Raw genomic sequence first — 24,278 nt, 5'->3', positions numbered from 1 at the left:
AACCTTGTATGTTTACCTGAACGTGACACTGACATGCAATGTGTTTCTGAAGAGCACAAGAATGCGAGTGCAATACAACCGAACCTGGCGGATGGCATCAGATGAGCGCGTGCTGGCCTGACTGCATCTGCTTCCATCACTCAATGCCTTTTCGTCAGGTTGCTTCCCTGTCAGGGCCAAACATGTCAGCACTAGACGGCAGGCTCACTGGCTGAAGCGTCACAGCACCCAAACAGCGCCATTGTAGCCCACGCTGTAGCTGCTGTCCATACTAGAACTGGATTTCTTAATTAATTTGCTCCCTGGATTCATCCGAACGCTCTACTCTTACCTTGCCTGAAGTAAAAATGGGCCCGAGGGCAGAATCAGAAAGAGGGGAAGGAGAAAACATAGGAGAGAAGGTAAGATGTTGAACAGGATGATTAAAGATATGGAAGAACGCTATATATTATGAGCAGGTATGTGATGCTGTGGTGTCAGATTGTAATTCATTTAGGGCTGTGAATTTTTAACTTGAGATATAATGATATGTAATTCATTAAACTGTCTTAGATCACGGACAAGAAAAGAGCGTTATTATGCATTAAGAGTGAAAGTGTGTCTATCCCATGGGTTGTACACTTTAGCTCTGAGCAGTCCACAATGTTGCCCCAAAATATTTGTATACTAATGCCACACCAAACTGAGTGGCATTTATTGAATTTATTAAAGAAAGGGGGTTGTATTGATTTAATGCATTTGTAATTCAGTTTAAGATAACCTAGGTAAACCATGGGGGATATTCTTTTTGCAATAACAAGATAATCCCTTGCTGGGTGTTTCTAGGGTTTGAGGTTTCTCCCTTCACCAGGCAACCAGAGAGCACTGAGGGAACTATATTCTCTTGAGCTTATTTAACTGATGCCCATAATCCTGTAAGATAATCATCTTTACCTGCAGACTGTAGAAATTATGGTTGCACTTTATTTTAAAGTGCATGCACTTATGTGTACTTACAGTGTACTGTGCTTTCCTTAGAAAATACTGGTAATATAAAGTATGGGTTAAGGTTAAGGTTAGGTTTAAGAGTAGGTTCAGGGTTAGTAGCTAGTTATTACCCAGTTATTGCAATTACTATAACAATGTACATGGAAACAGGACTGTAAAATAAAGTGCGGTTACACTTTTTTTAAGGTGTCTTTGTTACACTGTAATTGTACATTGAAGTACTGAGTGAAATTAAGTAACTACTATAGGGATATGATTAATGTTTGGTTTAGGGTTAGTTGCATGTGATGATTGTGATTTTGCATAAATGATTATGCATAATTTAGTTATTATATGTAGTAACTACACTGTAAAATAAAGCGTGTCAGCCAAATGTGAGTGTTGTACCTGTAAATGTTGATATCAGATTCCTCCTCCTTTGGTAATGGGGAATGTCTTCAAGGTTGTGTCATAGCCTTGAAATGAATCTGCATATTTTGATTTAATGCTCAAGATCAATTTCAAGATGACTGACAGCTGAAAAGTTGGATTAGTTGCATTAGTTTCAAACAGAGGACAGAGGAGAGCACACCCCTTCAATATCTATAAAATATATAACAAATACACTAAACAACTACATAACTTTTCATTGCAGAAAACTATCAGAAGCCTCATGTAAAAAGATGCTCGTCAAACCGCTTTATCCTCTACAGTTCACGGGTTGCTCAACTATTTAAATTATTACATTTTTTTTACATGATTAGCTTGCAGTCTAAATATTAAAAAATCATGTTTTTCCAAAGGGACTGTAGTGCAAAATAGCAAAGAAAACACATCTTGAGTTTTTGTCAGCGATGACTGCACGCAAAAACAAAAATGTATGCATTGCGACAAGTGTAGTCCGATTCATAAAGAAATGACTCTTTTCAAGTCAGTTCTTTTAGAATCATTAAAAAAAGAATCATTAAAAAAAAAATATATAGACTCTTGAAACTTTTACTGGATTAACTCCCTGAATAAATCTGTGAGTGGCTACTGAATCAACAAGACTGACTCAAATAATATGTAAAGTGATCAATAATAAAGGTCTATAAATCAAGTTTTGTGTAGGCCTATACTTGAAACTTGTTAATTAGTGTGATTACTATACTACCCATTTACTTGTAATACCTTTAACATCTTCAATGTTAGTAACTTAAAAAAGTTAAGTACAAGCTTGTAGTTAAAAGTAGCTTGAAATTTAAAAGTAGCTTCCCTGACAAAAGTGGGATCATTGTGACTCAATCCTTGGCCTAGACAGCCCACGGGGCATCTGTGTTCAGATTCACCGTTTCACGTTTAAAGTCTAGGTCAAAACAAAAATGAAATCCCTAGTAACAAAAGCAAAGCTTCTCAGAGTAATTAGATGTCAGCTGAAATTTTAATTTAAACATGAATAGATGTTGAATGTTATCATTGCCATCCTGTCCCATCCGTTGTGTGTCTGCATATGGGTTTGTGTATTTGTGTGTGTGATAGGGATTAGCCCATGTGAGGCCTGGCCCAGACAGCTGACCTTGATAGATAATGTTACTCATGCTGCTTATGCTGGCATAAGTGAGTGGGGCATTGTCAGTCTGTCTCTCTGCCCACTCATCGCAGTACTCTACTGTTGAACATAGGCATCTGTATATCTCTAGCATCAGTAAATGCCAACTGTATTCGTGAGAGTTTGGAGTGTTGTTCTTATTCATTCATTTATTTCCATCAATGGTGCTTGCTAAGGTTTAGAATAAACCCCATAATCCTAAGGACAAGGTTTTAGCATGCAACTTGTCCTGGGTGTTAGTGCAGCGGATGTGAATGATACAGCAAAAGGTGTGTTATTACTTTTATAGGTATAGTATTTTTGCCTGGTAGTTGATAAAACAAGTGAAAAGTCCCATAGACTTACACTAAAGGAGAGATCTAAGACATTTCTCAAATATCATAGGGACATAGGGGTAAGTAACCACCCAGAACACCCTAGCAACATGCTAAAAAATACTCCAGATTAGCAACCACAGAGCAATGCCCTGGCAAGACAACATCCCACAGCAACTTGGCAGAAAGTTTTGCACAGACATTTAGGAACTTGATAAGCACAAGTTTTTTTGAACAGAGAATATAAGTGTACCAAGTTACTTTTAGTGACAGAATGATTTAATTAGCACGCTGAAAGCCTAAGCTAATACTATAACTATAAAGAAAATAACGATAACTATTTTAGTATCCACACCAATGGACGATAATGTTCTGTTTACTGTAAGTGCACAATGAAGGTCATCTGTCCGCTCTTTAAGACAGGATGGATTCTGATTGGCTGTCAATGTTTTTTATCATTCATTAGTAGGAAAAAAAATTTTTTGAAAGTGATTCCAACAATATTGTTTCTCTGTGCAGTTTCCGTTATAGTTGTGGTGTGGACACTGCTATCCTTTTAAATTTAGAACACCTATATCTTTATCGATATAGTTATCGTACTTAGTGTTTACGGGCCTTTAGACGGTTTGCATGGCAAATCCCTCCCACCAAAGTTGTGCCATTAAATGCATCTTCACTGGAGCGCTGTTGCGGCTATATTCAGGCTGGCATCTTTGGACTTTGTGCCAATGCTTATGCTGGTTTTTGATCGTCTTGCTGAGTGTTGTGTTTTTTTAAATAGTTAAAAATAGTCTTTCAAAGGTGTCTCTCATAAGCCAACCAAATTAGATATATACATGGCTTACTTAAGATCTCCCTAAATATTTAGCTGACAAATGACAGTGCTACACTAGGTGACCTAACTGACTATTTGTCAAATACATACTACTTATACCGTTTAATTTTATTAGGGCAAGTTGCAGGCTTAAATTGGTCGTCAACATACTTAACCGGTTAAAATAGACTGCCATCTGTAGTCTCAATAAGGCGCACATATATATGGTCATGTGCAGAAATAACATCTTAGCAAAGGTGAAGACTTTACCTCTACTTTATCTTTTGGCTTCCTAAACGTGTCACATGTGGTTAATCCATTACTCTACAACACCTGCTATTGGGTGATCCTTTTCTCACCTGAACGACTTATATCAACTTCTTGATCACTACATATGCTTAAATTGCACATCTGCCAGCTAGGTCATTAGCCATCAGTTGCATTTATGAATTTACATTGTTAAACATTTGTAATATCATTGGTGATACTGATTTAAGCCCTATTTGGACGGGACTAGTTTAACATGGAAAGGTGGGGTAAAGTCATTAAGTCATTAACAGAGTTTCTCTGTGATTTTAGTCCTGTCCGAATGTGCCATCTCAGTAATCATTACAGACAATGTCAGTACAGATTACGGCGACTTTTACCTTCCGTAAAAAGGTCCGGAAAAATTACCTCAGGTAATTCTAATCCCATGCGAATAGACCAGCTGTAAAAATGTACGTAAATATTCTGTAATTTCCTAAATTAGTTTATATTATTAGGGCTTTAGTAAGCACAAAAAGTTTGCACAATCTAAGTAGCATTAGATGAGCCAGAAATAGCAAGGCTAGAAAAGTGTAAGGTCTAGCATCATTTGTTGAAGCCACTGGATTTTTAAACCTATTTGATTATCTTATGTGCCAATATTCATGACTTTGTAAGATTGGCTTTTAGATGTACTTTTTTTGGGCCACAGTAAGTTAAAATCACTCTTTTGCTTCCATGACTATATAGCCAAAATAATTTCTTATTATAGTATAGTCTTTCTTCAGTTCACAGGAATTGCTTCTATTCTTCAGTTCTTTTACTGCCATAACATTCCTCTAGAATAAGAACTTGGAACTAAATATTTTACAGTCTTGGTGAATTTTCTATATACTTTAAAATATGAACATATTTCCCAACTGCGTTCACAACTAGGAGTGTCCAATCTTGTTCCTGGAGGGCCACCTCCCTACAGAGTTGATCTCCAACCTTAATTAAACACACCTGAACCAGCAAGGGCAGCAGGGTCAATCGAAACTTCCAGGCAGGTATGTTGGACCAAGTTGGAGCTAAACTCTGCAGGTAAGGTTGGCCACCAGGACCAAGATTGGTGACCCCTGATATATACCGTGAATATGGGTATTGCAGGGGTGTCCAATCCTGCTCCTGAAGGGCCACATTCCAGCACTGGAAACAGCTAATCAAAGTCTTGAGGATCACTCAAACCTTTAAGGCAGGTGTGTTAGAGCTAAACTTTACAGGATGGTGGCCCTCCAGGAGCAAGATTGGACACCCCTGTATTATTGGTTTAAAATCTTTTACAAAAGCTGATCCTAATCCAAATTTATCTGTGTTAGCTTTGGAGAAATTCGATAGAAGAGGTCAATTTATTTAACAACAGTTCCCGGCTGTTCTATTTTAAAACAAATTTGTTGCCAGAAGGCCTGAAATGTCATAGTAGATTGTAACACATCCACCTCACATCAAAAACCCCAGCGGCCATGTGATTGCAGGCGAAACATCTGTTACATAACCATTGAGTGACATGATTTAAGTGATATGTTTAAGGTCTTCCAAATGTCAGTTACAATGTAAACACAAAGCTGGTAAACACATTCCCATTCTCAGTTGATGGCAGGTGCACAAGATCCAATTTGTCCTCTCCTAAGTGGCGCTGAGAGATGTGGGTATACACATTAGACCCCACGTCCCCATGGATGAAACAGTCAGAAATATTATCCATGGAGGCAAATGGCGGCGGTATCACTATGAAGGGCAGGGCTAGCTTTCCCACTCTCTCCGTGCTGTAGCAGGGGAAACCAAAGCCTAGGTGTGCATGCTAGGAGATAAGATTTCCTCTCTGCACTTCGCTACTGTATGTCTGTGTCCTGGGGGAATGTAAGCAGTGGAGGGGAGGAAATATATCCGACTGTCTCCAGGAGACGGCCTCTGGGATGGAGGAGTTACCAATAGTCCCAAAAGAAGCCACTTCTGCTGCCCCTGAGTGGAGCTCTACTGTCAGGAATCACTCCCCTGATGTTTTCCATTGAGGAAGAGGAAGATGGCACTGAGAGCCCCCACTGCTCAGCCTCCGGCTCAGGATGGCTCCCTTGTGGAGTCTCATCCACACGTCACAACCTCTCCCTGTGCACTCCACGTTACCACCCATTTATCCCTCCCTACAACACACATCTCCTCGAGCAGAGATGGCATGTGAAATGGACTCTTAGATCCAGTGCAGAGAAATGAGTGCGACCACATCCTCCTAGAACCAGAGATTGTGTATCCTTTGGACAAGCACATGTCTGTAGAAGTCTAAAAGGAAAGGATCCCATCAGGTTGCTCAGTCTGGACCATGGAGCCCTAGAAGATCATCAAAGGATGAAGTTGTTTTGGTTAAATTCAGGGTTTTCTTACCGACAGGTGGACATGATGTGGTGGGACTGAGGCCTGTGGTTACTGCAGCATGGGCAGACCCCATTATGGGTGGAAAAGGGATCACACCACCTTGCTGTGGCTTTGAGATCCTCCAAAACTGCTGGGGCACACGAGAGAGTCACAGGAACAGGAGAGTTCAACCCGAGGTAAAGATTTGCGGTGTTCTGCCAACAGTAAGTGCTGTCTCCTAAAATGTCCATCCCCTGTTAATGAATCATGGATAAGTGTACCTACAACGCTAGATTGCAAAATGTAATTGCAATTTGCAAATTCTAAATTGCAATTCAGCAGGTTTAGTGCATTTGTAACAGTAAATATAACAGTTGACCTTTGGGAAAATGCTTTTTTCACATTCCATATTTTTAGTCCAGTCTTTGTAATTCTGTGCTCTGATTTACTTCAGTATGACTGAGAATATAAATATTTCAAGTGCAAAGTGATCACTTGTCTTTAGTTTATAAGTCCAATACAGGAAGGTTACATATATTTTTGGAAAGATTAACCCTAACCTTGCTGCCCTTTGTGAACTGTTTAATTTTCGGTTGCTTCTCCCAAAAATACACTCAAAACACATTAGACATTTTTCTTCACAAGGCACAAAAATTATTAACTTGTAAAATGTCTGTCATGCTCTTTTGCCTACAGTGGCTGTTTGTTGCACTGTGAGGAAAGGTGTGCAAAAATTTAACCTTTACGGCAGGGTTCCTCAAATCTTGCCCTTGAGGGCCAATGCCCTGCAGAGTTTAGCTCCAAACCCTCACCTAAGCAAGCTTATCAAGGTCTTCAGGATCACTAGAAAATCACAGGTAAATGAGTTTCATCAGGGTTTGAGCTAAACTTTGGCCCTCCAGGACCAGATTTGAGGAATCCTGCCTTTCGGGTACACTGGGGCAGTACCCTTAAAAGGCACTCTTAAAAGGTGCATGTTAGTGCCTTATAGTAGTAATGTACTACTTGTGTTTTTATGAACATTATAGGGGTAAATAAGGTTTAAAGATGCCCTTTTTAGGGTACTGCTCCTCTGACAAGCTGTTGTACTGTATTTTTTTTAAAGAATGTTAAGCACCAGAAAAGTACCATAACAACTTAAATTTCAGTTTGTCCCCTCGTTTTGTATCGTATGTCTTCAGAAGACTTGAAATATAGTGCTGGAGAAATATATGGGCTGCTTTTTATGGTACTATTTTGTAGTTTTTGGAGCTTGACAGCTGCAGTCATAAGCAGAACAGCCTTGAAATACTTATGCACTATTTCTTACTACTTTTATGTTCAGTGAAAAAAGGCTACATGTTTTGAGAAACATGAAGGGGAGTGGATGATGACTGAGTTTTCATTTTTGGGTGAATCTCTCAAAGACAAACATTTTTGGATCAAAGTGTTGAGATGATCAAAGGTTTCCTCACTCACATCTTTTTTTTTAAACCCGTTCAGTTCTCTGTAGCATTTGCCTGTGCTAGCAAAGGCTTTGATAGTCATATATTAAATACTTATGCTACTGAAATTATTTACCAAAGTGAGTAAATTCTTCTTCAAATGGCTGATTATAAAATGCAAATAAGCATGGCAGTCTATCACCTTTTAATCATTACATCCATAATAGTGAATGTGTGAGTGGTAGTATTTACCTCACACATTTTCATAACTGGTTTCAGTCATGCAGAGCTGTTATTTTCTTTAATAAAGAAGCCTTGAATGGGATGGACCAGAGATTCTGACAGGCTGATGGGGATTGGGCTGGGAAAGAGTTGTCATGTGCATGTCTCTCTGAGCTCCATTGTGCTGAACGAGCACTCCGTCAGGAATAGTTTATCCCCATAGCTCACCATGATTATTAGAGTGCTTCCGTGTTATGTAACATAAACACTAATCATAATCAGGCCTCTTTCCCCTGCTCCCACCATGGTGAGAGTGTTCTTCTTTCACACACCTTTGTCTCTATGTCTATTTATCTTTGTCTTTGCTTAGACAGTCTAGTTTGTTCTCTCAAGGGAGTAGTTAAAAAGCTTCACCCAAAAATGAACATTCTGTCATTATTTACTCAACCTCATGTCTTTCTAATCCCATATTTAGTTTTCTATGGACTTTCCTAGAACCCGCTTGAAAAAGAGGGGAAATAGAGCTTTTGAAGTGGTGGGCCCCTCTCTATGGAACAATCTTCCTATCCAACTTAAAATGGCTTCCACTCTATCTGAGTTTAAAACAGCACTAAAAATTCATTTGTTTGGATTAGCTTTTAATGTGTAATCTACCTGAACTTATCTTTTAATGCACCATGTTTTGATTGACGATAGTGATGTTGTTGGTTCAATGTGTATTGTGTTGTGATTATTGTACAGCAATTTGGTCGGCCAAAAGCCGGTAGTAAATGTGCTCTAGAAATAAACAAACTTGAACTTGAACTTGGACTGAGATTGATGAGTAAATAATGAGAAGGCTATTTTTTCATGAACATGCCTTTTAAATATCATTTAGATTTGTTTACATAGTTTTTCACTGAAGTAGACCATACTCATTAGGCCTACCTATAGTAGTACACATTTACAAATCCAAAGGCTATGTGGTTTTGTGATGTTATGCACACTTGTGTAATTATTCCCACGATCAAAACAAAATGGCCTCCACTTTTTACCTCATCTTATCAATCATTTTCAGAACTACGATCACTATTTGTCTTAAATTAGTATAGACACAGGCTGTTTGAATCTGACAATCTGAAAGGTGGTTTGATAATAAGCCTACATGGTGAGTCACGCTGTATCAGATACAGTGCACAGCTTCCGCCTCTGCTGTGCTTGTTACATGTGAGCAGTGCAGTCTATAGGGAATAGGTGTGAAAAAAAAGTGTCAACTTGCTACCTTCTATATTTGCCATTTATGAAGGCTTAAAGTGTTTTGTATAGCTAGAATAAGTCAAACTAAGTCCAGTAAAATGGACTTATGTTGGGCTTTTGGCCATTTGATGATAATTCAAGTCAGTATATTATTTTGTTTAATATATTAAACATAAATCACTAGTATACAGCTCACAGAAATCCATTTTGCAATTAATATCTGTCCAATGTAGACTTGGGGGCTCTTCACACATTTGCACTTTCCCTCTGTGAGATTTTTTAATCATTGGTCTATGTAAACATGCAGACTGATATTATGTGCTAACGTCTCACCAAGATGCCACGTGAACTTAAAAACAGCTCAGTTATTAAAAACTTCACGTGAAGTTGGTACTCTGCGGAGTCTGCGCTTTGTTGGTAGCAAAATCCCTTCTTAACAAATGTATGCATGGTTCGGGGACCATGTTTATTATTTTTTTTAATGTTTTCAATTTTTAATTATTTCAATTATTATACACTATTCTAGTTTAATATTTAAATATAGATTTTACTTATTTTTTCTTTTGTTAAAATTATTGTCTAGTAATTAATCATAATTAAGTTTCATTTACCTATGACCCTATTCACAGATGTATTTATAACCAATGAATTATTTATTTTGCAAGCAAATAGTTGGGGGCCTAATCTCAACATGGCCGCCAAGGGAGACCCCTTGGTCCTTTATGTAGAATGAAACTGCTTTATTTACACACAGTCTTCTTTTTTTGTTGTTTATCTAAACACATTTGTCACCAGTAGGCTACTAGTCATTTTGGGGTGTAAAAATTAATTTTTTTGTTAATAATGCATCTACACAATCCCCCATTTAAATCAAAGCCCACTTAATCAGAGTTACCAAGGTTGAGTGAGGATCTTGGCTCGCCCACTGCTCTTCTGACATTTTGAAATAAGGTTTTGCGAATGACGATGTACTGATAGGCGTTATTTATTGGGGTCCCATCGTTCGTTGACAGATGGAAACTTAAAGAGAGGGCAGTAAACAGATAGTGCCGAAGGCGGTGCCGTTGCATAGCCTACTCAAAGCTCGTGTCGAAGCGAGGAAATAGTTAGCAGAGGCAGTCGCGTCTCGCGCGGCAAGTAGGCTTTACACACTAAACAACTGTGTTATTAGAGGCTGATTTGTGCCGCTGCACATTCGGACATTGAGTCAATAACTGTCCTGGATTTCCACTTTAGGATCGCCATGACTTGGCAAACAAATGCACTGTGCTAGGATGGAAGGAATATGGGTTCAGTAGGTAAGCGCACGTAAACACGTCTATATAGAGTACAGTCAGGCTGGAAAACCTGTCCTGAACAGGTGGCATCTCGGGACATAGCCTACACGTCAAGTGGAGCAGACGAACAGCTTGCCTCTTTCCGTTAATCTCCTGCTGACGAAAGCTTTTCAACCTCTATCCTCCTCATTGGGAAACACTTCATTTCGCGAAGTTCTCCCTGGTATTTTCCAGTGCTGACAGGACGGGTTCCGGTGTCTGACAGGATTCTTAAGATGCACATGCAAGTTTTCTGCTGGATTTAATAGCGAGTCCGTTCTTTTTTTTTCTTAAGCCCTATGCCTTATGACTTGGATGTGTTGAATATCCACGTGTCAAAAAGCGACATGTTTCCTGAAATTAATAACAAGGTAATGTATGAAGAGTAGCTTTGTATGTTCATTTGCATGCATTATGAATACTTTTGTTAAAAACTTTTTTTTTTGAAGCATATTTAGCCTATCTGATTAAATTGGTTGCACTGAAGTTTACGATGATTATTATTAAGGTTTTAAACACACATTATTTTATATATGAAATAATTTTAATTATAGCCTAAACGTATTTGTCTAATGTAATGGTTTTCTTAGTTCATTAGTTCAATATTTTGCTCTTATTTAATGTTATTGCTTAGGTATGCCTTTTAAAGTGTAGCATACCACGAGCTTTTTATATAATATCATACTGACCTATACAATTTATATAATACCATACAGTTTAACTGATAACTGGGTATCAGCCTCCACTTTTCTTAAAAAGAAAATGCAGAAATATTATGAAAAAGGTCTTACACAGGTTAACTGTTATCCATTACTTATATCTTTATTATTTTTTATTTAAAAAAATATTTTTGCGCAAACTATGCTTACCCATATTTATAATAGATTATAACATTTAATGTTAGCATTATATAGGCTACAGTGATTGATTATGATAACATGGTATATTAGTTTTCAGCTGTCAAAAGCAAATGTTTGTATGTAGGCTTATAATAGACCTATTTCAGAATATATGTGTGCATATAACATATAGTATTATATAGACTACTTTTCAAAAGCAGAATCTGGTTACCATGGTAATAATTGTAAGGGACTATAAATAATGTCCTCACGTTCTTTTTATTTTGTTATTTGCTCAGGTTTCATTGCTCTTTGCCTTCTAAGAATCGTAACTCACAGTAACACGAGATATTTGTTTGCGCTCCGTTCTGTGTATTTTCGTTTTTATAGGTGATAATGTTTAGTGCAAGGTTACAATAAATTATGTAATTATGTAATTATGTCCTATCACTCTATCAGTGAGATTTCTCCCACTGCTGAATTGCATTTTGACAGAATACATTGTCTCTGTTCTGTCAAAGATTGATGTTAAAGCACCTATTAAACCCATAACTGTGCATGAGTATATTTGGCCTGAACATGTGATGGTTAGGTTGCTTAAAAATCCTCAAGTGTCTAAGTATGTACCATCCTTTAAGGTGGTTGTCAGCAAATGATTCAGTACTGAGCTCCAAGTTACTATGAAAGGTATTCATAGTCCTGAGTATAAAGAACGGCATATGATGTATTTTTGATCCTTTCTGGGTGTGGTTTGGGTTTTGCCCATGACCATAGTTTCTATTTGATTTTGGTGACCCAAATCCTCCTTTGGTTTGTCTGTGTATGTGATACAAAAATGTGTAAAAACCATTGGTTTAGGGCTTAAACACCAATGTACATGTTAAAATAGCACATTGGATATTTGGGTATATTGAAAGCCTATTGTTTAGCTCAGAGTTGTCACAATAGGGCCTATATTAGAGATTCACATACATTCATACATTTTAGTGTCTTATGATGGCAAAAATAATCTAAATATTAAAATAGGGAAAATGATCATGCACAATATCAACCAATACAGATTAATCTAAAAAAGAAATCAGCAGATATCCTATATGGTACCAATATTGTGCATCCCTAATCAGTATAGATCAGAAAAATGTAAAATCATCACTTAAGTTAAAGGAATGAATGTGGTCATTTTATTGCCGAATGAAGCTGACTGATTAGTATAGCTGAGTAAAACGGCTCCTCGAAAATGTAGGACGGGAATTGATTGGATCGTTGTCATTTGCTATTGCTGCAATTTCATGTAAGTGACAGGTTGTCTCACCCTCGCATCGAAAAACTCGTCTTAAAAACGATTAAATATTATGAGGGCATGCGCATTAATATTTAATTTAATAATAATTATGTGCATGGATAAATCATTTATGCAATATTCCATTCTAAAAAAAAATAGATTTGTTCATTTTGATTTCATTTTTTCATGGTGACTTTAAGGATAGTATCTCTCTCTTGCATTGCACACTGACCCACATTGTAACACAAAGCCTTTAGTCCTGAACATAGAAACTCAAAGGTGTTAATATTTGAATGAGTCTTTTAAAGCCCCGGGCTCACATTGCACAGCTGACCGCCCGCAGTCTAAGTGTAACAAATTTTTACTGCCTGTTTTCTAAATGCATCTCTTTGTTGCTGGCTCATTGAAGTCCATGCACTCTCTGATCCCTCTATAAGCCTGTATGTTCTTCACTGCACTGTGAATGAATGTAGTTAAGACCCAACACATCTGAATAGCTCAACCCCCCGATGGGAAGATACGCTCGGCCAAAAACCGATATATGTTTCAGACTCTGCAAATAATCAGCCAGTGGATTAAGGCTGTGCGAGCCACATAAATCTCCAAGGTGTGTATATGGGTGAGACCATCCCAATGTCTGTGTGTTTCTTGGCCAATCTGTTTGACTTCTGCTACCAGCACGTGTTTGCCCGCCAGTTTATATCTCGCCCCCACCCGAGAGGCTCTAAGTTTAGCTAGAGCTTTTCATCTGTCCTTATGCTGTCTGTCACCACTATTGACGCACGTTCCACACGATTAAGATGGATGAGGGCCTGTTTCCTCATATGTCCGCAATCATGAATGATTGTGGTCATCGCAGGTCCACTGATATCCTGAAGCATTCGTGCACAAGTGGAACATAATTGGGAGATGATTGCTGTGCGTCTGAAGTACCAGTGAAGGAGTCTAAACATCACGACTGACTGTCCTCTTCTATGAGGTCAAACTGCATCATCTGACATGGTGGGCATCAGCGAAATGTTATTAATGTGCTTTTGAATGAAAAACAAGAGTCATGATGAGTCATCAGCTGTGTTGAATAACACCGCGCAAGCAGAGATGATGCCTGAAGTTATATACGCAGAATCCCACACGTATGGCTGTGGATGTGGGCTGCAAGAGTGTGCCCACTCCTCACGCTCATGACGTCTTTCCTCCACTCTCTTTCACAGTCAGCCAGACCCGAGGCTTTCCCTCACCCCAACAGGTCTCAGGCCGAGAACACAAAAATAGGACCCAACTGCACCTACTCACAGGTGAGCCCTTATTCACAGAGAAAACAGGTTACTTAACAGTGATGATTCATTCGAATTTATTCTCAAAGGGTGTGTGAATCACTCTACTGTAAGAGCAGCTCTGTCTGGGAGGAGAACTGTGAGATGGGTGCAGGGTGTTTTGGACATTTCGGTCCACCAGTTGGTACCCAACTTTGAATGGGTATTGAATTCAGTGCCTGACTAGAAATCCTACAAAATAGCTTTGTGTTGTACACTAACGTTCAAAAGTTTTGGGATCAGTATGATTTTTTTTTTGTTGAAAGAATGTAATACATTTATTACATAAGTGTATGCTATTGAACTGTTATTACGACTGTTAATGTCTTTTAATTGTGAAATATAACAGCACAAATAGATTGTTAAATTGAACATTTCTAATTCTTTGTTTTCTTTTAGTCAGCTAATGTTTTGCTAGCTAACCGCACAGGGGTGCGTTTCCCAAAGCCAACTATATGGTCGCAAGTTCCGTTGGTGCCAATGGAGTTTAATGGACTTGCGACCATAGTTGGCTAACAATGGTTTTGGGAAACGCAACCCAGCATAGTAGCTTAGAATACCACTAGCTGATGCTTAGCCTATACACTTCTCTTTTTTTTCACATTATACTTCTTTTTTTTTTTCTTTTTTTTTTGTGCATTACGAACAGCTACCGAGGTGATCCTAAATAGACTTAACCCGAATTGTAACCACAGTAGATATTATGGGGAACATAATAACTAATAACTGTTTTAACTAATTTTAACAATATTTTTTTAATCAAATCAATCTAACATTTGACAATCAAGATATCTTAAAAATGAAGCATGTGTAAATTCTGTGACATTAGCGTCGATTTAACATTAAACATTTGACTTAGTAATAAGCAGCAGTATTTACAAGATATGTAGGTACTTCCATTGTGTGTCCGCTATCTATAGATGACAATGCATGATCCCTCCAGCACCTATGGAAAGCGCTTGTATTAAATCTTTAATGTTGAATATGAGATGACACCCTTACAGTTGTCATTAACTAAAAGCAATCTCTTTGCAGGTGTTAACATCCGCTTATAATAAAGTGCTTGGCATAGTGCCCCTTAAAGTCAAAATCCCTAGACTCAATCTGGGTTTTAATGTATCTGCGGTACCTGAACGGTGAACGCTGTTTACGCACAGCCTACTGTATTCTTGCACGTCTCTTCAGGTTCCCCTATATGCTATATTTAGCTACTGTTTCTATGCGTCATGATCAAGTTGGCAGATGCCGCAGTATCCCCAGAACATATGAGATTGAATATCGCATCTATCTATAGACGCACTTGCTCTTTTTTCAGCCCAGAAGTTTGTCGAGCACTGGCATTGAACTGTGAGATGGGGGAAAACCTGCAAGCTACGAATAAGCCCCTCCCTTGTGCAGTGCCCAATATTTGTTTCATGGCATGGGAACCTTTCATTTAATTCCTTCCAAGAGAAGATACTGACAAAACTAGGAACTGCACTGGGGAAAATCTGTATCATTCACTGTTATTACACCCTAAATGTAAGATTTAGAGTACATGTTCATTGCTCTGATGGGTTGTGAAAGACTGCCCTATCGCTGCTTTTTGTCCCCACCTTGGTCTCAACCGCCACTGAAATTCCATCCTCTATGCAGGGGGTCCGGTTCACATGGGGCCGTTTGGCCACTCAGCTTGTGTGAAGCTCACGTATCTTTCCCCCCGTTTGCCCCTTGTTACTGATTTGTAGAGTTTTTCATGTTGAACGGTACTCATAGTATTGTGTCTTTTTTTTTCTAGAAGTGTGGGACGGGAGTTGGTACTTTGCCCCAGCTAGAGGCTCCAGTCAAGCAACTTTTGGTGACAAATGGCAAACTTCTTCATTCGAATGGAACCTTACCCAGTATCGTCAAACAGTTGGTGCAAAGCACTCAAGGGAATCAGGTGGGAAAACACTCTTAAGTTTAGCCAAAAATTAAAATCCGTTCATTGTTTACTCACCGTCATGTATATCCAATCCCAAATTACTTTCTTTCTTCTGTGGAACACAAAATGAGACTTTTTGAGGCATCCTTTTTTTCATATATCATCAGTTAACAGCAATCATGTCTGTCAATCTCCAAAAACCACAAATAGCCCATCAGAAATTCTATAAAAATAGCCCAGAAGACTAGAATATTGTCCGAAATGGTGTCTGTTCCTCAAAAGACTTGGAATATGATGAATATATAATTTTTTTGAGAAAAAACAACAGTATATGGGTTTAGAATGAAATGAGGGCGAGTACAAAAAAAAAAACAATGGGTGAACAATTCATATAATGGTCCCATTAGCCACATAAAAACTTATTTCAGTCTGACGTCCATTTCTTGTTACTCAGGAGGAGAGGCAGAGGCCGCAGTTTCCCAATCGCTTTGGTTCGTCGGTGGAAAACCTCTCCGAATCCTTAACCAGGAGCATCATCAATAAGTTTGAGAAGATCAGGACATATGAGGGACAGAGGCTGCCTATGTCTCCAACAAGTATGAAGTGCTCTGGATTTCTGTTTGCATTTCATATATTCAGAAATTAATAGATGGATTTTTACTCTTCAAGCTGAATCGGAAATAATAACTAAAAATAGCATTGGAATGGTCTGATATTTCCCTGGTTAATTGGATTATATGTTCACTATTTATGTGTGTCTTCCTTCATCTGCAAAACAGCGGCACTGAAGCACTTCCAGAACCAGCTAACAGAATATGAGAGGGAGGAAATTATGGACTACTCTGAGATCTGGTATCTGGGCATGGACACTAAGAAGATTGAGGGCTCCCAGGGATCCCCACAGAATTCAGGCTATGATGATGAGCATGGCAGCTACTTAAAGGTTAGATATGACATATATATCTTTCTGTGATTACATTACTTTTGCCTGGCAGTGTTATTTTAGTATCACTGAGATTCTATTATAGTTATTTCTTATTTCATTTCTGTTATAGTTATTATTCTATTTTTATTTCAATTTTAGCTTCTATTTTCAAATTTTATGTTTTTATTATAATTTTAAAGTATTAGTAATTTTGTTATGTGTTTTGCCATCTTTTTATTAGTTTGTGTTGTTTTTAAATATGGCTATATAGTATTTTATACATTTTATTATATATTATTACTAGTGCTGTCAAATTGATTGATCGAATCTAACAAACGTTTTTGTTTACATAATATGTGTATGTAAATATATTATTATATTTATATATTATATACTGTATATGTGTGTGTGTGCGTAAAAAATACATACATAGCTTGGCTTCTGGCAAACAGCTTACTGGGTGACACACTGACCTCATTTTCAACTTCTCGATAAATGATGAAATTGCATTACAGCACGAGGCTGGTGAATTCAGCTGATTTAAGCTGCCAGACCCTAATGTCTGCTGTCCCACCCCATCTTCCTTAAATGTGCCTTTTCATGATGACATTCCTCAGGATTACTGGACATTAGACTGAATGCCTTCAGGCTTGACGATTTAAAGAGTCATACAGCTGAAAGTTGCAGTCAAAACATGTAAACAATGTCACATGTCTGACAGTCCAGATAAGAGCCTGAATGTTAGTTGGGAAACAAACAAATAAGGAGCGTTTATGCATTTCAATATTACCATTGCAGTGTTTCTCTAAGTAACAGGAAGTCTGCCACTGCAAAGGAGATGTAAATAATTATGCTGACCTGTTTGTCAGCTGACTCTGTCCTCTAAATACTCTGTGCAGGTCCAGCATGACCATATAGGTTATCGCTATGAAGTCCTGGAGGTTATTGGGAAAGGATCGTTTGGCCAAGTCTTGAAATGTTTGGATCACAAGACAAATGAGATGGTGGCCATCAAGATCATTCGAAATAAGAAGAGGTAAAACGAACCTCCAGTCCATGTGTTCATTCCAATTCACATGCAATCTTTAGTACAATCGGGGTTAGCGACCCCTACGGGCTCCGTGGTGGTACTGCAAGGGGTCTGTCAATTATTGTTTGAGTATACAAGTATAAGAAAAATTAAAATACTAAATATTAAAATAATATTAAAATAGAATTTATATTATTTAAAATAATACACTACTTAAATTCATCAATCAAATCAAATGCATCAACTGTTTGGTTACAAACATTCATCAAAATATCTTCTTTAGTGTTCAACAGAAGAAAGAAATTAATACGGGTTTGAAACAACTTCTTTTTTGGGGGTGAACTATCTCTTTAAGAGGCTAAAGATTTCACATTTATCTCATCATAAGGCCATCATAAGGTCTTTAATCAGCGCTCAATCAGGTCATAGTTTACACTGGACCTGAGACACTGTAGGGTGTTAAAAGGTGTCTGTTGTGTATCACATTACGTGTCTGGGCAAAACTGATCTCATTGACTGATGCTTTAACTTAAAACCCTTACAATATGCAAAGCTCAGTGCTGAATACTGTAAAGCTGCTCTGTACAATAGAAGAACAGTACAAATTAGAAGCATATTGATAAAGTTGATAATAAGTAAGTTATTTTTCTTTTGAACTCCAGGTTCCATCATCAGGCTCTTGTAGAGCTAAAGATCCTGGATGCTGTGCGGAGACGAGACAGAGATAATTGCCACAACGTCATTCACATGAAGGAGTACTTCTACTTCCGCAACCACCTGTGCATCTCCTTCGAGCTGCTGGGGTGGGTGGAAAAAAACTGGATTCATTTAGATGGACACATGAGCGCTTTCAATTTATAAACCTGTATAGTAACTCACGTTAATCATGGGAGTCACAGACTCAACTTAAATAGAATACTTCCCTGTAACTACACCTTATTATAGACGCCTTTTTAAAGTAATTATGAACCCATTTTACTTTCATATTTATGAGTAAAACAGGATATTCAATTAAAAAATATATGAATAATTAATTGTAATTAATTTTTTTTAAATATGTATTTATTTAATAGTCCTTTTTGATTTAATGTTGACATCATATTAGTTATGAATCATTAGTTAGATGTCATATTAGTTCTGATTTATCAACCGGCGCGATGGTTTGTTCCAACGGTCGCCATATTGAGGTGTGAAGTGAGAGTTTCTCACTCAAGACCTTTTGGGCTCTGGGTAAAGTGATCAATTAAAAGACACTTTGCAGGAAAAGCAGCTTCATCTCTGGCAGCCTGACCTTTAGAGGACATCAGATGCGTCGTCCCTGTCTTCGGTTACCGTCACAGAATCCTTTAGTTAATGCCTTGATTAGGCCCCTATCTTTTTCCTTGCCCACTCATGGTGTGAAGTCTCCAATTACATTAGGCTGTTCACAGCTGCTGTTTTAGGCCTCCTTGCTGCCAAAGATAATGACTTTCATGGCTTCCCTCTCAAAGGGCTCTTTAGCATAATGCTTAGCGGTTAACACAGACTAATAGTGAGATTTTGTTTTTATGGTCGTGCTTAAAGACAGGAGGTTGTTGAGTGAATGCTGTTGAGTGAATGTGTTCGTAGAAAGTTCAGCGTGAGGTATAGTGCCAAATTTAACGTGCTGCCCTCTAGAGGCATTTAGATACATGTCATACTGGTTTTTTTTTTTTTTATCCCTACTTACTCTAATCCTAGTAGTTCATAAGGTATTAGCCATGAACATCACCCTGTAACATCGTCAAAGTCTAAGTTAATTGTCTATGTTGTCTCCATACAGAGTGAACCTCTATGAGCTTATTAAGAAGAACAACTTCCAGGGCTTCAGTCTGGGGTTGATTCGGCGTTTTGCTCACTCACTGCTCAAGTGCCTCCAGATGCTGCACAAGGAGAAGATCATCCACTGTGACCTTAAACCGGTAAACCTCACCACTGGAGTTTGTCAAATGTCAATCACCCCAAAATGAAAAGCAAATATTAAACAAAATGCATTATTTATTTAACGTTATAGAAAAATAGTTATTTTGCAACTTAGACATTCAGCCAGATAACTCCTCTAGCTGTTTTCAGTTTCAGTTTAAAGATATACCCAAATGCATTAACCAGTGAAATAACCATCATGACAAAGCATTACTATTTATCTCTTAATAGGAGAACATACTCCTGTCCCAGAGGGGACAAGGAAACATCAAGGTGGTCGACTTTGGATCAAGCTGCTATGAGCAACAAAGAGGTAATTACCAAACCCTTGTGTAATGAACACATCACCAGATTTATCCAGATTCTGTCATTTACTCTGCACTTAGTAAGACTAAGTGTAGCAAAATCTGCAATTGTTTGATTAGACACCTTTGACAGAATTTGGGAAGCGTTAAATGCTCCCTTCATAAAATGTTCTTTTCTAAACTGTTCTAACTATGCACGCTTATAGCTACATTTTCTCACTTGCATTTAGCACTGTTTTTCCTCCATTAAAACAGACCTGTGACCCATCAATTGAGAAACAATGATTTAGTGCTATTTGATGCATTAAGCTAATTCATACTGTTGAATTCATGTAGCTCTAATAGACCGCTTGTATTCCCATCTACAGTGTACACTTACATTCAGAGCCGCTTCTACCGCTCACCAGAGGTGATTCTGGGCCACCCGTACAGCATGGCCATAGACATGTGGAGTCTGGGCTGCATTTTGGCAGAGCTGTACACAGGCTATCCCCTCTTCCCAGGAGAGAGTGAAGTGGAGCAGATCGCCTGTATCATGGAGGTGAGAGACTCTTATTAGTACTTAAAATTAGTTAGGCTTTCTTTCTTCTGTGAAACACTTCACTTCAAAAATGGATACAAAATAGAATGAAAGTATTATATTGTGATGAAAGAAAGTCCTTTAAATAACTTCATGTTCTTTAATGATTCTTCTATAGTTATTTGAAATGCATTGGTTCCTGAAAAGAATTACTTTTGATTTTTATAGATCATGGGGCTTCCTCCAAATGACTTTGTTCAAAGTGCATCAAGACGAAGATTATTTTTTGGTAAAATGACTTAAATACATGATTGCTTACAAATGACGGTAACACTTTATGATAAGGTTCGTCATTAACATTAGTTTACTACATTGGATAACATGAACTAACAATGAAAAATTATTCTAAAGCATTTATTAATCTTAGTTCATGTTAATTTCAGTATTGACTAATACATTATTTTAAAAGAAGTTGTATCTGTTAATATTATCTGATGAACCTGAGCTAACACGAAAAGATTAATAAATATTGTAACAAATAAATTGCACATTGCTAATTCATTTTAGGTATGCATTACCTAATGGGGTCTAATTGTAAAGTGTTACCAAAATAACATCTAATTTCAAATGCATTTGAGGTTTCATTTTGATTGACATCTTACCTTTATAATGCTCCAATCAGATTCCAAAGGAAACCCAAGGAATATCACCAACAGCAAAGGGAAAAAACGTCGACCCAACTCCAAAGATCTTGCCAGTGTGCTGAAGACCAACGATCCTATATTTCTTGACTTCATTCGACATTGCCTTGTGTATGTAAAGTAATGAAATGACTTCATATTTGTTACCACCACAACACACATAAATAGGCTTTTTCAACCTGTACCATTGCGTTCTTGTAGGTGGGATCCCACAAAGCGGATGACACCTGATGAAGCGATGCAGCATGAGTGGATTACAGAGGGCCGTCTCAACAGGCTCCATCCTAAACCTCGACCTATGCGGAAAGACATTGACAACAATTATGACTTCACTTACCGCAAAGCGACTGCAAACAGGACAGGCAAGGGTCAGAATCTGTGCTTATAGAGTAATGACTGATCATTACAATTGATAATGATATACAGTGACTTCAAACATTTTTCGACACGTAATCATGCTTCAAAATGTATGAATGTCTTGAATTAATGAATTTATTACTAGTTCAAATAAAATGTTATATTAAATAATTAAAATATTACAGAGCCCCTAAAGGGACATTTACATTTCCCCGAGAAACTTTGCGTTCGACAGCAAATATTTGTTCTCAAAATAAATGCAAAACATTTGCGAGTTAACACAAAAGCATTGACATAATTTTTCCTCCCATCTCATATTTTTTCCTTCACCATGTCCCATTAGGCGGGGCTCCATAAAATATAATTATAATGTGAATTTTTTATTTTATATTTATTATTATTTATTTATTATTATATGGAATTAAATTATTATTGTGTAATAGTATAATTAAATATATTCATGAATTATTTATTTTTTAATTAATTATAATTTAATTTTTAATTTTTAATTTTTTGTTAAACTTTTGCATAATATAATTTATATCTTTTTCTCTTTCCATAGCCAATAAATCTGGATCTGACGACAAACTTAAGAAGGTCAGTGACACTTCAAGCAAAGGAGGCAAGACGGTATCAGAAGAGCGTTTGCGTCCTATAGGAGCCTCAGCCGAGGAAGAAAACTGCGAAAATTCGGGCAAAAGTGTGAGCAAAGACAGCAAGTCAGACTCTAGTGGAGAGCGGTCCGTTCAGATCATCATCAAATCTGAACAAGGATCAAGCAGTGATTCTTCGGAAGGACCGGAGCCTCAGTTTCTCCCCCCTATTGTCTAACACCCCAAAGAAAAGCACAAGTAACGTCTTTATAGCGTATGATTTCTACTTTTGCCGCTTGTTCTGGACTTACCAAGCAGCTTAGACTAAGTTTGACTTTGTTTTATGGCAAAAAAAAATAAAATGTCAAAAATTTGTTGTGTGGTCTGTAAAGGTGCGGTCACAATAGAGTTTGAGCATGCAAAATTATTTTGCGATAAATGTTGGCAAGATGATGTGATGCTGTAATGCTTCTGTTTTTAATAATAAATAAATCACAAATTATAAAATAAAATAAAATAGATCGTCTATGGTGCAACCTCACCTTCACTTTCCAGTCTAGAGGAATTAGATTAGTAGGTAAAGAGCGATAGTCTATTCAAATGTTTTGTTGATTTATAAGTAAAGTGAATGACTTGGTATCATTTTGGTGCTTGTGTTGTATTTTGAAAGGATTATTGCTATGAAATTGTGTGAAACACTGGCATATTTTGCAGAGCATCATGCTATGTGCATGTTTATTGGGTCTAGTGTGCTTTTTCATTTTATTTTTTTTAAAGTATCAACGCTATTAGCAATGTCAAAAATAGAGCTCAAGCTAACCTTGAGTACCAAAGCTGCTTTATTGTGCAATATTACTGCATGGATTAACAGTGTTTGTATGTTTTGTTGTCATTTGCCAGGTTTTTTTTTATTGTTTCTATGAGTTATTAAGCTGTGCAATAATTACTGAGCCAAAGAGATTGATCATATACATTTTTGTTGTAGAGAAACACATCATCAGACTAAATCTGACGGAAAGCACACTAGATCATCAAAATGTGCACAATACTTGCGTGATTGTATTGATGATGACTGATAATGATGGCAATATTGTTGTTGATGAAGATGGTTATGATTATTATTTAGATTCAGAGGGAAGGTCAAGAATGATGTTTTTAAAGTTGCTGTTTAAAGTAAAATTAGTGCATCATTGTATGTTCATACAGAATGAAAATATATATTGTAATAGTTTATTTTCCTGTATATAGAATTCTTAAGGTAAATACTATAGGCCCTATGTGGATGGCACCAAGTCATGTAAACATTAGACAAGGTTTTACTTGTTATTGTATTGTTTATCTGTCATAATTGAAAAAGAGATTTTTACTACCATATGCTATCTCTCTCCCTTGTTGTTTCTTGACAATTTTGTTTATGGGATTTTAGAAGAAAGTCTTGGATCAAGGGTGTTAGGTAGTGCCTTTCAGTATTAGAATTAAAAAAATCTAAGTTGTCTTCTCAATAATGTCTGTAATATACTGTCATATCTATGACAATAAATATGTAACACCGTTTGTGAAATTTATTTAAATGCACAACATGTTCTGGTCTTTATTTTATTCTGTTTAATTTGTTTAGTCAAAACTGCCATTTATGTGTATCAAGGGGATGTGTACTCATTAAAATAAAGAAATTCTGATAAATGTAATATTTCCACACTTTTAAAGTTATATTTTATTTAAAGCTAGAATAGCCTAACTTGTACTATTTAAACTGAAAAGTTACCCTAACTGATAAATAACCAATAAGAAGTTGCATAACTTTTGTTTTTGTGTTAATGTTTGTCAATGCTATTTATTGCCCATATGCAGAAGTGGACAGTAACAAAGTACATTTAGTCTACTTGAGTACTGTACTTAAGTACATTTTTTAAGTACCTGTACTTAAGTATTATTTTTTCTGGAAACTTTTTACTTTTAACTTCCCTACATTAGAAAGTAGTAAAGTCAGTCAGGGGGTGATTTTGATTGCAGGGGTTTCATTTTGGTTGGAAATGAAAGTGGGGTTGACGTCAG

At 37.2% G+C, this 24,278-nt stretch overlaps 1 protein-coding gene across 7 annotated transcripts; it reads left to right on the top strand.

Annotated features, from left to right (window-relative positions):
* Positions 1 to 208: 208 nt before the first annotated feature.
* On the top strand, positions 209 to 23,910 carry dyrk4 (dual-specificity tyrosine-(Y)-phosphorylation regulated kinase 4). 7 transcript variants are annotated; one of them, XM_081355515.1, is made up of 14 exons: positions 209 to 401; positions 13,847 to 13,930; positions 15,726 to 15,869; positions 16,306 to 16,447; positions 16,631 to 16,794; positions 17,676 to 17,812; positions 18,469 to 18,609; positions 19,608 to 19,746; positions 19,979 to 20,060; positions 20,421 to 20,593; positions 20,801 to 20,861; positions 21,255 to 21,384; positions 21,475 to 21,641; positions 22,193 to 23,902. In XM_081355515.1, the coding sequence occupies exons 1-14, from the start codon at positions 348 to 350 to the stop codon at positions 22,459 to 22,461; spliced, it is 1,887 nt and encodes a 628-aa protein (XP_081211641.1). In that variant the 5' UTR covers positions 209 to 347; the 3' UTR covers positions 22,462 to 23,902. The 7 variants fall into 7 exon arrangements, with proteins under 7 accessions (XP_081211641.1, XP_081211645.1, XP_081211644.1 ...); XM_081355514.1 differs by lacking the exon at positions 209 to 401 and adding an exon at positions 10,250 to 10,885 and having other exon boundaries at positions 21,475 to 21,635; positions 22,193 to 23,910; XM_081355513.1 differs by lacking the exon at positions 209 to 401 and adding an exon at positions 10,303 to 10,885.
* The last annotated feature ends 368 nt before the right edge of the window (positions 23,911 to 24,278 follow it).

Source organism: Scardinius erythrophthalmus, assembly GCF_964197995.2.
Source record: "Scardinius erythrophthalmus genome assembly, chromosome: 24".
In the NCBI taxonomy this organism is placed as follows: Eukaryota; Metazoa; Chordata; class Actinopteri; order Cypriniformes; family Leuciscidae; genus Scardinius; species Scardinius erythrophthalmus.
This window is presented reverse-complemented; position numbering and strand designations above follow the sequence as displayed.

What these genes read in the sequence shown, in the direction of transcription:
- dyrk4 (XM_081355513.1), top strand. Translation starts at nt 10,814, where the DNA reads ATGCCTTATGACTTGGATGTGTTGAATATCCACGTGTCAAAAAGCGAC. An exon ending in ATCATTCGAAATAAGAAGAG is followed by an intron (nt 17,813 to 18,468) that starts GTAAAACGAACC and finishes TTTGAACTCCAG; the next exon opens with GTTCCATCATCAGGCTCTTG. An exon ending in ATCTCCTTCGAGCTGCTGGG is followed by an intron (nt 18,610 to 19,607) that starts GTGGGTGGAAAA and finishes GTCTCCATACAG; the next exon opens with AGTGAACCTCTATGAGCTTA.